At 29.8% G+C, this 16,878-nt stretch overlaps 1 protein-coding gene across 15 annotated transcripts in view; it reads right to left on the bottom strand.

Moving 5' to 3' along the window:
* Positions 1-2,084: 2,084 nt before the first annotated feature.
* Positions 2,085-16,878, bottom strand: part of LOC134719644 (IQ motif and SEC7 domain-containing protein 1-like) — a 92,900-nt gene continuing 78,106 nt past the window's right edge. For 14 of the 15 annotated variants that reach the window (XM_063582643.1, XM_063582629.1, XM_063582681.1 and 11 more), the window contains 8 exons: positions 15,858-16,032; positions 10,042-10,181; positions 9,328-9,453; positions 8,650-8,749; positions 7,829-7,950; positions 6,055-6,268; positions 4,373-4,422; positions 2,085-3,749 (listed from right to left, as the gene is read on the bottom strand). In XM_063582643.1, the coding sequence (XP_063438713.1) occupies positions 3,570-3,749; positions 4,373-4,422; positions 6,055-6,268; positions 7,829-7,950; positions 8,650-8,749; positions 9,328-9,453; positions 10,042-10,181; positions 15,858-16,032 (1,107 nt within the window). In that variant the 3' untranslated portion in view covers positions 2,085-3,569. The remainder of the gene's footprint in view (positions 3,750-4,372; positions 4,423-6,054; positions 6,269-7,828; positions 7,951-8,649; positions 8,750-9,327; positions 9,454-10,041; positions 10,182-15,857; positions 16,033-16,878) is intronic. The other variant, XM_063582685.1, reaches the window with a different exon arrangement.

Genomic DNA, 16,878 nt, shown 5'->3' on the forward strand with positions numbered 1-16,878 from the left:
CGGTGAATTAAAGCTATCCCTCTCAACAAAATTTGAACAAAACTCAAAACAGCAGAAAAATGAACTGCATCAAACACAAAGGCCGACTTACATGGAAACTTAACTGCCACATTCCTGACTTGGTACAGGACATTTAAAAAAAAAGATTGGTTGAACTTGGTTTTATTGCTAGATAAACCTCTCGCTTATATGGTAATGGGAAAAAATATTGTTAAAATGACACCACTACGTGACAGGAATACAATGCAAACAAATGCAGTAACACTCAGCATAGAGAAATACATGAATAGATAATGTTATAGTACATTGTACATTACAACGTGTAAACTGCAGAATAACAGACATCTCCCATGAATAAACGACAGCACAGGAAAACACAAAGTGGGCTCGCTACATAAATGGATCATCTACAGAAAGTGACTTATTTTGTGAAATATAAATTTATCTGGAAATTCATACAAATTAAATGGAACAAGATCCAATCAATACCTGATTTTTCCTTCGGAAAGAAGGTAAATAGATTATAATTTAGTACGCCAGACACGCCTTTCGTCTACAAAAGCCTTATCAGTGACGCTCAGATCAAAATAGTTATAAAGCTAAACAAGTACCAAGATGAAGAGCATTGAGGACCCCAAATTCCAAAAAGTTGTGCCAAATACGCCTAATGTAATCTATTCCTGCTGGGATAAGAAATATGTCTCAAAACTAGTCTAAATAATTGTCATGATTATTACGGTTTTGAAATGCTTTTTCAAATGAATGCTGTGACGATGTCCTAATTATTTAGACAATATAAAATGACAAACATTTAAAGAATGGAAAACTGCAATCATTAAACAACTCCAGCTTCAATGAATTAGGAATATAATAATTCTACAGAAAACACCTTCCCCCATTTCATACTTTGTAACAAGAACAACATGGTGTCTCACCAACAGTAATAAAAGGGAGGTAACTGTAATATTGTGAATAATCACTGATATCAAAGTCAGCTAGCTCGTCTTTCTGATTGTGTCCTTCACATTTTGATGTATTGATGATTGGGTCAATATGACAGTGATTAAATCGTTGTTGATTTGGAAAACTTTCTATAATTGATCTGATATTTGTAGTCTGGTCAAGGCATTCATTGAAAAAAGCAGATATGAACTGCATGACCACTAGCATGAAAACATTATTTATCACTATAACCAGGTTCTCTATGCACCACTTCTATCATGACTGTGATTTGGGGGAAGATTGGTCCAATAGTCAAACTACTTTAACAGTAGCTAGTCACTATGTGATTGTGACTTCGAGTTTTGAATGTTGGAGGCAAGCATGACTACAGCCTTAATCGACTAGGATTTTCAGTTTTCCTACTGAAGGTCAGTGATTCTCTCCACTCATTTGTGTTCCCTCAGCAAAGAATAAACTTTTGACACAGAGATATTTCTAGCCTTTTTGATATTTTGATAGTAAAAGGCAAATGTTGAAATTAAGATAGCAAAACTTATGCACCAAAATAAAGTAAAATCACAAAAATACTGAGCTCTGAGGAAAATTCAATTGGAAAGTCCCTAATCACATGCCAAAATCAAATGACAAAACACATCAAACGAATGGACAACTCACAACATTCTGTCAAGGAACATGACTGAAGGTACAAGGCCAAACAATCTCCATGGAAATGAGATGTGCCAATGCATATACAATGCATACCAAATATCCTTGACCTACCACTAGTGGTTCCCATTAAATAACCTAATCACAAGGTAAAACATGTAAACTTAGTAAAAGTTTCAAAGTCAGAAGACCATGACTGAGGCGGGTCAAATAATCTACATGGAAATGCAATGTGCCATATCTTATACAAGTGCATTCCAAATATTATTGATCTACCAGGAGTGATTCCCCAACAACTGAACTTATCACAAGCTAAATATTATTGTTGACGATGTAGACAACAGTATACCTATGTCTCGGTTTATGACTCTGTCAAAGTGAGGCAAAAAATAACAGACATGAAATAGCACAATAGTGCTCAAAGTGGCATTTCTCATCAATCTATGGTATAACAGGCATAAAATAATACTAAAATATGAATTTTTCACCTTTATTGTGTGATATATATTTATGCAGATCTACTGCAATTAATTGTGGTCAACTTTTAAAATCTTTCATTCATCTCTTTCTCCCTCTCTCATTCTCTCCTATCAGATACATAAACACACATATCACAATACACATGTACAGTGTTTTGTTTTGAAACTTATGATTGATTGTATGACTAATGAGCTGTTACAAGATTGAGTATTCTATTTTTACTTTGAAAAATGATAAAAAAAAAAGTTATGAATTTTTATCAAAAAATATTTTTTTGTAAGTTTTATAGTCAAGATTTACTTTAATGTTTGAATTATTTCCAAAAAAAATATTCCAATATGCATTTAAGACAATGATTTTATAATGAAACAATACCCTGTAGTGCATTTTGGTCAGTAACTGTGCCATTTTTCTCTCACTACCTATATGTGTTTTTTGACATAACAAATATTGCACTCTAAAAATAAACACTGCATGACTAACACACTCTGTCTCCACACTGACTCATAACGTAACCACCTCGTGTGCCAACCACAATCACCTAAACATATTCAAAACAAGGGAAAAAAACAATATATTGTATAATTAAAAACCCCAAAACAATAAATAACACTCTATCACGTAGACAGATTTTTAACTGAAAATAATCATAATTTATAGATTTTTTTTATAAGTTAAGACATATTTAAAACAAATACATTTCACAGTGCGTTACAAAGACATGTTTGTGTCTTTTATAAACGATCAACAAAGTATTTACAATATCTATATATGTACGTCATGATGTATTGCATAATTGAACTATAATTTGTCAACAACAACATGGCTAATTCCCTTACTTTCACTTCATTTAAAAACCTAAATATCAGGTTTATGGGACTCTACTTTCACTTTATACATCACAGTTTCTTTTCTTTTGTCTCTCTTTCAATAATTTATTTGAAAATCAGAAATTTTAAAGTCATGACTTTTTTGAAATATTCTTTGATGTTTTTTATATCCAATTGAAAAGTCAACTTCCTTTTATATATTTTAGATAGATGGAATACATGGTCTAATTGTAAAATTTAGTTCCAATTTAAATACATTTAATCTGTTATTTTTCAAATTTAGTTGTAGTATCTGTTAACAATATTATCTATTATGCTTCTGCCTATATAGATTTAACAATTAAACATAGAATTGCACTTTCAAATGGATTTCTCCTTTAAATAACTTAAATATGGCACACAATCAGGAGAAGAAAAAAAAGATTTTAGTAAAGATACAATTGAAATACATACAGATTTTAAACTAACAGAAACAATATTTTAGAATACATATATTAAAGATTATCACATATTAGAGTTTATAGAGTTTGAAGTAAGTTTTTGAAAATCACTGTATCTTGAATAACACACTATTTGTTCAACATTCTAGAGACAACACTCCTTCCCTTCAACACACAACGGCCCCAAGTTCTGAGGGCTATCTATGGACTATCAGACTTCCGTCCCATGAGGTGCTTCATACTGTTGAGACAGAGATCCTTTGGACCGACCCTTTTTCCCTGATGACAGTAAGGAGGATGAAGATGGTCCCTTTATAACTAACAAGTTCTGACTGGTCTGTGTACCTAGTGACTCTCCACTGCTGTTTACGCCTTGTGAGCTTCCTGAGGCCTGAAAAGATGAACAATTAGATTGAATTGCCTATTCTGAATAGTCAATTAATGTTCATACTTTGTTTATAATTCACATTAATAACAAATTTGCTGTCATTTCACTCGAGGTAGTGTATTTAGCTTGAAAGATGTTTTTTTTTCCTCACTTGGCAGCCAGATTTCTGTTTGAATGTATTTCTAGAATCGACTTTCTTTTGACTACACCCTTATAGTAAATTTTCTTTTATAGAAAGATGCATATCATTACACATCATCACCAATTAAGCCCATGCATATGACAAATAAAGTCTTAAGGAAAATTTATCTGTATCTATAATCTAATCAACATTGTATTATAATTTTCAACTTCATAATGAACATTAATAAAAATCACCATTTTGAAAATGTATTTCTCTTATTATTGTACATTTTGTAATTAGATTTTTTTAATTAATTTTAGGGCTAATATTGAAAATATTAATTTGTAAAAACTACTCAATTGCTTTAAATGTTTAATGTGAGATATTTATAATCAACATACAAGGTTAAATTCTGTTATTTTCCAAATAATGGATTTATCGTCTTAGATTTCACTCTCAAATTTTCTGTAACTTTCTCATATTCTTTAATAAATATACTTACAACTCCACTATCTAATGATCCACCACTGCTACCTCTCCTCATCCCCTGAACTGTAACAAAAAACACATCTTATTACTTCCCTTGTTAAAATCCAGATCGAGAAAAATATGTAGTTATCTCCCTTTGACCAATTTATTACCCTTCATTGTCAAAAGATTTTATGAACTTATATTCAGTATTTTTAAATTGTTAAATTAATTTGTGTATTTCCCAAACCCTTCAACACTAAAAATAAATAATGTTGTAGAAATAAAATTGATGAAGAATGAAATAGTAACAACACGTACAACAATCATAAGCACATTTAACATAGAAATCACAAACATACAACACAAAACTTAAATGTGGACGTAAAATAGACTTTACAATACATTGGACAAAGAACAAACCATAAAAAATACTTGATATGAAAGACAAAACGTGTCTGTTACTTATAATAACATTTCTTTTAGTTTTAATCAATTTTAACTTATTTTAAGTATTTGAAAACATAATTTAGTTGTAAGAAGATTGAAGACTATAACAATTTTGCAAAAGTATTATTGTAAACAAAAATTAACTAGAAACTTCCTTCCTTGAATAACTAAGAGGAAAGATATTTCTTTTGATTTATTTTTTATATCAAATAAGCCTTTCATAAATGTCTTTTATAAATGTTATCAATTATGAAATCAAATAGATAAGACTTATATATTCTCAACAATTCTAAAATCTGTGAAAACTTCAAATTTGTTCTTATTTTGGCATTTGATGATAAAAGCAAGGCTTAGATAATTTGTTATAAAATAATTATTTTTCATCTTTAAGGCAACATAACAAATGAACAACAAATAAAGCTACCGGTATGATAAAAATTGGAAATAACAGGAAAAAACGTCCATAAAATAATAAGTAAATAAACTTTAGTTTCTTCAAATGAGGCTCTAGACTTCAATGATGAATATCATTAGAAATCTGTTTCGATCATTTAAAATCAAGAAATCCTCCTCTTTTGAAGAAACTTTAAAATAAAAAGTGTATGAAATGAAGACTGCATGAATAGTCGTTAGATGAACGATAGCTACTGTATATATACATTTTAATATGTCAGTTTTGACATGCATGTGAGAAATCAGAAATAATTAAAAAAGAAATTTATTGATAATGCAAGTCAAGAATGAAGTTATGCTAAGCTTGACATGATAAAATGACTAATTCTGTTATAATATCAAACTAGATAATATAGTTTTTTGCAATGCAATAATTTTCAAGATATATCAATAAATAGGACTGTTGTTTTGAGATTAATTCTAGAATGAAGTCAATCTTTTGCTGATTCAGTAAATATTTATGTATTTGTGCCCTTCAGTTGATCATTATCTGATAAAGGCATAAATCTGGAATATCGAGGTAAAAAAATAGTTGAGGCACAATGATTTCATTTTGTTTAAATTTTATTTCTATCTGTTTAGTTTTTATTGAAGTTTGATGAGTTATTTATAAATTTCAGAAATAGAACTTTCTTTTTCACAAAAAAGTAAAATGACATCCTTTGTCACAAAATGAAATTCTTTAATGAAGTCAATAAAATGAAACTAGATTAGAAAAAAAAAAACATCTTTCATTTTTGAACAAATATTTTCAGCAAAAGATTGAAGTTGGTTATGCAGTCTTCTATTCATACTAAGTGACAACATGCATACCTTGACAAAGGTCAGTAAGAGAATTGGACAGATGAAGCTGTTTCAAGTCGCCACATTCAGGGGCAGATAATCTATTTAATGCAGGATCAGAAGGCTTTGATAATTCGTACATTAAAACCCTGGAGTCATCATTAGCATATCTTTCTAAGGAGTTGTGGTTAGCACTCTGTTTGTTTAATTCATCTTCTATTCTCAGTTGTTCCATTCCATTGCACTAAAATTAAAAAAATATAATAAAATGAATAATTTCTTGTTTTTGACAGTAAAATATCTAACATTTGTGCTGGTGGTCATTTAACTTTAATCAGTACATGTACTTGTAGGAAGTGCTCAAAACGTAAAATCCAGTATTTTGATTGGTTAATTATAAGTCTCTAATACAATAATTGTACTTGATATTTTGAAACAGCAAGGCTAGAAATTGGGTCTTCTTGCTCTAAAAAGAAGAGTGCACAGTCTGAATTGCTTTTGATGCACTTAAATTGTTATCTTCCTAGTAATTAGTTCTCCAATGCTATAGATATTGAGAGATCAGCATGGTAACTTTAAGATTAGTTTACAATTACAAGTTAAGTTGCAGATTCTGGCAAATGTTCATCTAAATAAAGTGCATGTATATGATCCACCTAATGTTTCATTTTGTAACTTCCTCATTTCAGTGCACTTTAGATGTTGATATTTTTTTTTTAAATTTCAAACGTGAATCATTAATTTTTCATCTGGTGCCAAGTTTTTTAACTTCCTGATTTGAAAATACAAACTTTTTTGATAACACCTAACATTTTAAAGATTATAAAACAGATAATTTACAAAAACAAACTCATCAGGAAATCTTACATAAATTTCAAATTTAATTTGAAAAAAAAATCATTTCTTTTTTTTTGTGTTTAACAACAAATAGGCAGATAAGATGTAAGTTTCAACTAACATACAATGTACCTGATAAGAAATTGATTAGCAAACATACATCAGTTATCTGTTTCATTGGAATTAAACCTGATTCCTTGATTAGTGTAACAGTCAACATTGCATAATAAAAACAGATTGCAACTAGATTTGCTAGACTGTAAATTTACGTTTTCTTACATTGTCTACACCTTCAAGGTTAAACTAAACATATTTCTACTATAATTCCTCAAAGGTGTTTTCAACTTTGTAGTTTTATGAAAAGATCAAACATTTAGTATATAAAAAGCTGCCAAATAAAATATTCTATTTCAAAAGTTGTTGCCTCATGAGTGTATAAGTCAATAAATACTATCATTCTTATCAATTATACTAGTTTTTATTAATGTGTGGAAAGGATTAAGAATATCATTCTTATTTTTATGGCAAAACTCTCATTAGTATTTGAGATTTGAATTAATAAATAAAGGCATTGCACATGGAGTCAAATTATAAATTTCATGATTGTAATTAATCCCAAAATCACACAATTATACCTTATGGATTAGAGTACACATAACACCCTTTTATGTCATTCTTTATTTTGAAAGCATTACTTCAGTATTTTGACCTATAATGGTTTACTTTTACAAATTATGATTTGGATGGAAAATTGTCTCCTTGGCACTCATACCACATCTTCTTAATATAATTAAAGATATTTTCTTTTAGTGTGACATGTTTCTAATGAATCAATCTTTTGTTCAAGGAACCTATTGAAAGTCCAGGTCATGTTCGTAATATCTTTTTGCATGCAAACATTGCAAAGTATTCATGTTTTCATATGTTATTTATTAAGTTTGTATATTTAAGATTTTGTGATGTTCACCTCTGCTATTGCCTCTTTTAAATCTCCAACAAACTTCTGTCTATCATGGTCATTTCTGGCATTGAATGTGATTAAGGTTTTACCATCTAAGCCGTTCGTTAATCGTACACCAAACTGGTAATCTGAAATAAAAATAAATAATTGAGTTTTTAATCCCCCAGAATCTTCCTCTCATTTTCATATGTGCTTATTGTACATTTCATAAACAAAAGTTTACACATGTATTTGTATGCAGACTTTTCATTTTTTCTGTAATTGCAACAATTCTTCACACATTTTGGTCACAAAAATTTCTGAATTTGCAGTGTGAATTCTCAATAAGTATCTACTTAGAAAATAACACTTCACATTTTAAAAGAATTATCTCATTTTATATTTTGTTTTATCAAATTTATTCAAAAGTCAGAGAAATTAAAAATTTTCATCTGATGCAATAACATACAAGAGGTCAATAATCTAGACAAAACACAATGTATACCACAAACTACAAGGAACTTCCGATTACAGCAATGCTGGTAGTTTTTGCAGTTCGAGACAACAATGTTGTGACATGTTTCAGGAAGTCTGCATACATATCACTTTTATTTAATCATAAATTACCATTAAAATCATTAATATAATGTTCAATTCTTGACAATAATAGAAGTAATATTTTACAAGCAAAAATTCTATGTATGATATTTAAATTTTCAAATGTAATTACATGTATGTTTTAATATTAACTTAAAAGCATTGTTAAAACATTTCCTTGACAAACTATATAAAAGTTTTGGAAACATTGCGCCTAAGTCTTGACTCTATTTGGCCAGATATATACTTACGAGATGTTTCATACAAGTAAACATGCATGCCAGCCAATGTAAAGGATTGTTTAAATGAGTATGTTATGCCGCTCTTCTTTTTACTTAATATTTTCGTCACCTGAAATGAACAAATATATGATATAAATTTTTAAACTTGTGTGTCAAACAATTAAAATTGAACCAGATTTGTCTCCAAATCCACATTTACAACACATAAATGATACTTTTTGTTTAACTTTCCTTTCATGGTAATTTTAGTGTTTATCTTTCCTTTGAAGCATTAAAAGTTACCATCCGATTACTTTTTAGAAGAAATGAAGTTATTGTTAGTAAAAGTGCTTTTTAAAGTTATCTATTGCTTAGCTGATGAACCTTTTTTTACCCAGGAAAAAAGAAAATAAACATAGAATGTATAAACTTGTGAAATTAATTCTATAAAAATATACCAAAACAAGCTAGATTTATGTAAGTTACATCAAAACGCAGAATATTTCTTTTGTCTCGTTTCTTTTTTGTTGAAGAATTATTCAAGACTACATTTATCGTTTTTTTCCCCCAAAAGATAAAGTTGTATTCAACGTTAGTTTCTCTGAAATTCTTAAGGGATAATAGCTTACTATCTGACTTGCCCAGCTTATCAAAGCATGCAATTGTTTTTTTAGGATATTAAAACTATTTAACATTCATTCTACTAACCAGTAAACAATCATTAAAGAGGAACACTTCTCGTTGATGTAAGCCTATCTTCTCTTTCTTATTAGGGTCGTGAACCTCGTACAATCTACAGTAACATACCAGTCGTCTATGAGGTAATGCTAGTTGCTGGAATAAATAATCAATATGTTTTATAATTGTAATGAATCTGATTAACTTACAGACATACCTTTAATGAAATTTGTCTAGACAAAAGCCTTTTAGTATTCACAATTTCTTTACAGTGCAGAGGGTATTCTCTGACCGAGGAGGTCTGCTTATAGCAATTTCAGATTAAGTTTTAATGTAAATGTGTAAGACTTTTTTTTCCAGGTGCATAACCTTGTTAAAATTGCTGATGGTTAAAAACTGACAAAGTAAGCTGTTTATATTCAAATAACTTATAAAATATGCATTTTAAACCTGCACAATACAGTCAATATACATTAAGATAATATGTGATAAAATCAAATGCATTTATCAGTGACAATTGTCAACAATGTTTCCAAATCCATCATTGATCCCCTCTTTCTTCAAAAGTAAAGAAAATCACATTAGAGACCTAACTTTTCTTCATTTTTAAGACATATTTTTCATGTTTCAATATGTTTTGTTTGTGCAGACATCTTAGACAGGTATAAACCTATTTATTTTGATACTTGTTGTACTCAAGACATCCCACACTAACAATTATGTTCTACGTTTACTATCACTTACTGGTTTCTTGCCAACTATCGTCTGCTCGACCTTCATGACTTGAGTCACATGATCCACGCCAGCACGGAATTCTGTCAGTTTGATACGGTCATATATACCAAGTAATATATCTCTGTCTATATCATAGCCATCATCAAGATCTACAAAAGATAACAGAAACAAAAGTGTTAACTAGTTAAATCAAAATCAATCAAAGCATTTTCACTTTTGTGATATAGATGATGATGATGATAAGGTTTTAGACAAGATCTTACAATGAAAGAAAAAATAAACAACAGAATGTGTTTATGGGACACAGATGCTCTGCTTTAAGGTTTAACAACAGTATTTCAAAAGGAAAGGGTTAGGACTTAAAACATTGATGTCCACCTATAGCTAAAATCCATAATCCAGAATATTTATCGGGAAATCAACACAAATTAAGCTAATTTCTGCTTTATGAAAGCCATAAGCTAGTAAGTCAAAAGTTGAATAAGTAAAATTTGAACTCGATGTGTTTTGTTGTTCCTAATGATTTTTAAATGATTTTGTGGAGGCTGACACAAATCATTATTTTGAAACAAATTCTGGGGACATATGTACTAACTTTGTACATAAATAAAACTATATAAATAAAGTGCAACAAAAATAAATTATGCAAATAATTCTTATCTATAAAATATTTGTTTACCTGAAGAAAAAAAACAATTCACAGCTGCAGAAAATAAAAAAATATTTATATAAACGTTTGTTTTTCTGAATTTCTTCTGGAGAGGATGAGCTTCTAAGAATAAATAACACTTGTTTTAATTCCCTATAATCAAACCAGGATTTAGATCAGTGAATAGATTGGCATACAAATGACTTTGTCCTTACTCACATCGTGTACTTTACAAACAAAATATCAATCAGGAGTTAATCGGAAGTTTGTATTTGTAGAGAAGCCAAACCAACAAGTTTCAGGAAGAGCTTAGCTCCCTGGGCAACCAATGCAATTTGAAATTCATTAATTTCCTCAAAATAAACATCAGACTTTTAAAACTACAATCAGTAAGTACTTTAAGATTACTATCAAAATGTTCAAATCTGATCAAAAAGTCTAGAATTTAGAAAATTTTAAAAATAACCCAGGCAAACTTTTCATCTTGCACGTTATCTGAAGCCACACAAATAGTAAAACTGGTGACTACAAAAGTATACATTTCAATTTAAATTCTATCAATTGCTCCTAATTCATTTATTAATATCCTAGGTCAGATTCAATTTTCATAGGTGGAAGTCATTAAATTTTCCAGATCATTTATTCTTTTTCAAAAGGTCATTCTCCAAACTTTTTATAGAATTTAAAAGTTAATCAAGCATTATGCCATGTTAAATTAATGTATTGAAGACACACAACTATTTATTCATGGACATGCAGGGTCATTTAGATATGATTATTCACGACCGTCTGCTAAAGGGGTGAGACAGGAAGAAAAGTATCTAGTACCAAATATCTGTTGACTTCTGGTGACATTTTATTTCTAACAATTGAAATTAATATATCTAAAGTATGTTTGATGGTTTTCAACATTTTTCTACATTTTCTTTGGTATTTGCATTATTTTTTTTCTTTTGAAAAGTTTCTTGAGCGTATAGATGAAATGTTTCAACTGAAATCCAAGGAGGTACACATATACATGATACATGCATATGTGAAATCATACACATATTGACCAATAGTCTTGAACATAGTCCGTTCACAACCAAGAATTATTTTTAAAATTGTTAGATGTTGACCAAATGGTAAAATTTCTCAGATGGAGCTTTTGTAAATTTAAAGTCATCTATTTATAAGAAACTCTTTCTCCTGGGAAATACTTATTTAAGTACTAAACAAATGTTCATAGAGCTCTGAATAAAAAGCTGTTCATCACACCATTTCTAGGCAGGTTCAATATGTAATTTATCCATTGGTAGAAATGTTATGACCCTGAGTAATCATTATAACCAATCAAAACTCTTATTTCTATAACTATTTTTCTTTGTCTTGGACTATCTCAAAACTGAATAAATAATTCTGAATCATACCTAAGGGACCTTTCTTATTTATTTTATCATTAATCTAAAATCCCCCATCTGACCATATGTCAAGTTTAACTTTTGTAATTAAGCAAAATATTTGGCATTTAATGGTTTTCTGATAGGTGTTGAAAAGAAGTCTGGTTCTGACCATTCAAACCTACATCCAAATGTCAAAATGGCCAGATAAATCCTGTAAAACAGAAGCTATAATTGACTAAAGATAGCTCCATTTAATTACTCCCTATCAGACAGAACAACTTTCCTGACATATGTACTGACATGTGTCAAACACAACTCATGGATGGCCAGTTAAGGATTGCCATTAGAAACTGACAAAATACATTACTCAACTGATGCCAGTGCTAAAATATCATTTAAAAAAATATTCAAAATTATTTCAATGACAGATGAATCACCCTTTTATTAACACTATAAATTTATTCACAGGGTATACCATATCATAAAAAAAAGTAGGAAGAACTACAGTCATATAATTTATTAAGTATTAAACTAGTTGTAGTTTGAGATTGAGCTAATGTCCAAATATTCAGGACTTGTTACGTATTTTAAAGGCTGCAATAAGTCCTAAGAGGTATTCGGACGTCAGAGTTAACTTGAACCATATTTTGGGAATCTTAAAATTGTTATAATCAGTCAGAATGACAATAATCCTGGACAATGATATCACATCAAAATGAGACATCATTGTGTAAATATAAAGACAGAACTACAGGTGTTAAGATGTATGCAACCTTTTTACAGTTTTATAAGATAACAGGGACTCCTAAAATATGCATTTGACTAACCAAACATTGTCAACTGATCAAAAATTGACAAAGGTGTGAAACTAAACAGATTGTATCACCACAGTCCTTTTTGACCTCCACTAAAGGAGAGTTCATCTGATAATGGTGCACTGTACTGATCATTATAAACATTGATAGGTAACAATCAATATCTACCTACTATCATTCCTGTTTATCTCTGACGTGTGGAAAGGAAAATCTTATCAGCTATAAAACAGATACCATGTCCAAAACATTCAAATCAAAATTCTCTCAAATGCACTGAAATGCACAATTTTATTTCTTTTTTATGATTTTAAGTAAAACTTAAAGCAGTTTTCCAGAGATGTTATCAATTTAAAGAATCTTCAGGTGGTCTTAAGGAAGATAAGTTCACTCTTCAAATGTTGCAGATCTATCTAAATAGTACCAATATAAAACAAACAGGTGTTGCTAACAGATAGACATATCATGATGAGCCTACATGCAAACCCTCTCAATAATAATGCACATTGATCTGCCTATTTTTATCCATCAAAACTTATCAACCTGTTTTATACCAGAGACAGCATGTGCATCGCTAGTTGGTAAATATGTTTGTCCTAACGTCATCTCATTTGACATCACGTCAATGGAAATGTACTGATTTACCAAACAAATTAAATGGCTTCAATTATTATTCAAACACATCTTCTCCAGACTGCTGTGAACCAATTTTGTTCAGTAGTGCAATTGTCCTAATTATTTTTACATAGGCTTTCCTAACTCTAATTTTATCATTATATATAAATTGTAGCAAGCAGAAAAACAACCAATCAGGATAAACTCTGGCTATCAAACACTACATCTGAGTGTATTATTTCTCTAAAAAAAAGTGCAACAAATTTTCTTCTATGACTATCTAATACTGTAGAACATAATTTGGAAAAAGATATTTCTTTACAACAATATACCCATCCTCCTTAAGATAACTGCCTCCTCCCTATTTCACATGATACTAAACGTAGCCAACACTTTAATCAAACATCCTTGGATTACTGTCTCCGTAATATAAAGAAATCTCCAACCTTTCCATTTCACAAATATTAATATGATACTTCGACCCCTCAAGCTATATACTTAATGAGATGTCACCAGTTAAAGCTTTGTCATCTTGTCAGAGTCTACCGCATATCATCAAAAGGCTAATTTCATAAATTAACATCCAAAAGAAAGACACTTTCAGTTAATTATTTTACAGATATAAACATTTTGAATAAAATATGAAAAATTTCTGAGAAAAAGTATTATCCCTAAAACAAATCAATCTTTAAGATTTATCTTTTTATTCTTACATAGGAAGCATGTGTAGGACGGCTTGTGAAAATGGTGATAATATGGAATAAACAGCTTTTTTCATTTTCCAACCTCAAAGGCAGACATCAGGAGAAATTCTGCTTAATTTTCATGGAAAATAGGTGGGATCAAACATAATACCAACAACAATTTAACAGTAGTAGAAAATCTAAGCTTAAAGATTTACTTAAATGAAAAAACATCTTTTTAGCAATCCTATTTACACAAGAGACCTTATGAAAATTTACAATAGCAATATTTTGTCATTAAAAGAGTCAGTTTTTTTTTCTCTCTTAAAAAAAGACTGAGATCAAAGTTTGTCACCTACGGCAATAGTTGGTGTAAAAACTGAAAGACAACACAAATAGCCTTGATGGATGTCAGTTTCATATTGCCTTGATCATAAGCTGGATGTCAGTTTCATACTGTTTTGTACTTTTCACTTGTTTGTTTCACCCTTGTCCAACATATTTACACTGGTGTAAACAATAACAACAATACCCCTGATAAATATTTGATCCCATGCCAGGTCAAGGAAACTGGACATCTCCATCCAAGAATAACATTATCATTATTGAATGGTAACCAACCTTTTCACTATTTATTATCATCATCATAAAAAACTTGCAACTAGACATACAACCAAAGACAAAACAAACCACTATCAATTCTAGCCTTATTGATATTATAAGTTATTTTTTTTGGTGAGAGTTGACATGTCTTATTTTTTCATTAACTCTGAAATTGGACTACAGGTAAATTGATTCATTTAACTCATTTAAAACAAATAAATGTAGTTTTCTTTTTCTTAATTTCGTTTTGTTTTGATATTTGCACTACCTCCAACCAGGAAATCTTCAAGAACTGGTACATTTTCAAAATGAAGTCATAGTGCATAGAATTACATTCACTTCATAAAATAAGGAAATTTTCAAAAGCTAATTCAAATGTCACTTCTCAATTTCAATAAGACACTTTCTGACCCCTTTTCTTCCTTTGATTTAAAAGACATTATTTCACTTAATCTTATTGTAAAATATTCATTTTATTCAACAGCTTCAGGCTACAGACACCTTGTCTTGGCTATATGCTTATTTAACCCTCTGGGTACTTTCTTATATACCCATGTTGCAAAAATTACAGAACAAAGAGAATGAAACTTGAATATTGACTCTTATTACAAATAAATAATTACTATTTAATGTAATGAAACCTTATCGTTTGGCGACAGCCATGAACTAACTCTACTTTAATTTTGTTGATAAATTGCCAATTGATACTGATAATAATTTTTTGGGGGTTCTTTAAGGTATACAGGATGAACAAGTCTATAAGATGGGCAATGACAGTGAGAGACAAACCTTTAAATAGACCACTTCCCTAAAACCTTCATATTTTTTTGCATGTTGAAAGTAAAGGGGAAAAGATACTACTATGGGGCTGGAAAAACCTGACAACACCATGAGGAAAATGAAAAGATCACTAATAATAAAATTCCAACAGATTTAGCTACACCAGCTCCTTCAAAAAATCCAGAGGTGTTTAGTGTACTCAATGCTCTCCTATTAAGATAAATAAAAAAACATCCCCATTTTGACCTTTTTTCATGATCATTACTGGGTAAAATGAAAGTATACCAGCACACATATTTACCTCTTAAGTTTTTAATGAAATCTTCTGGTTTCATCCGTCGTTCTGGTTTAATACTGTTATTATGAAGATCTGTGTTTAACATGATAATTGCAAACGCTAACAGGAATATTGTATCTGGATTCTTAAAGCTCTTGATTTGGTCGGGATTGCACAAACAAAATCTGGAAGCAAAAGCCTGCAAAAAAATAGAAACAATGAAATCTATTTTCAATAGTTTGATATTAATAGTATGATACAATGTTGGGATTATTTTCATATTTACATTTATTTGATTGATAGGTATTTAATGCCACTTTCAACACTATTGTGCTATTTCCTGCTGGTCAGCCTTTATTGGTGGAGGAAGTCAGAGTGTACATTTTCTCTGACAGCAGTCAACTCAAACTATTTGTTGAAAACAGGCAGATTTATGGGTCTATCTGTTATTCCCTAATAGTTTTGAATTTTGGAAAATTTCTAATTCAATGTTAATTGCAATGATTTTGCATGAATACAATAAAGTAGTGTTTGATAGCAGTGTTAAGCCAATTCTGTATCCTTTAAGAACCTCATTATGATATACTTTGTATAATTATAACATCTAAGACTGTTTTATATAGTTAATTGCACAGGTGATGGTTTACTACCACATTAAAGCTGTAAAATAATCAAATCATAATATTAGCTCATTAAAGACATGGGCTCTTTAAAAACAATGTTCTAATGTAATCAAGTGCACCTTTGATAAGTTTATACTATACTTAAAAATAAAGTGATCTTACAGATATTATGGCAACCTTGTAATTTTTATAGATTTATGAAAGTGGAACTTTCCCTCTTCAGATTTCAAAAAGTCATGAAACATTAGGGTGCAATCAACAGTTTTTTTCTATGACGTCATATTTTGAGGGACCATCTATAATTGACCCTTAGTGGTGTTAATGTTAATGGAGATACTTGTATAAAACTAGATATCATTAGAATCAGAATTTTCTCTAGTTTATAATGAAATAAAAATAAATTGTACTTTTAATAGTACCAA

Source organism: Mytilus trossulus, chromosome 1 (assembly GCF_036588685.1).
Source record: "Mytilus trossulus isolate FHL-02 chromosome 1, PNRI_Mtr1.1.1.hap1, whole genome shotgun sequence".
NCBI lineage: Eukaryota > Metazoa > Mollusca > Bivalvia > Mytilida > Mytilidae > Mytilus > Mytilus trossulus.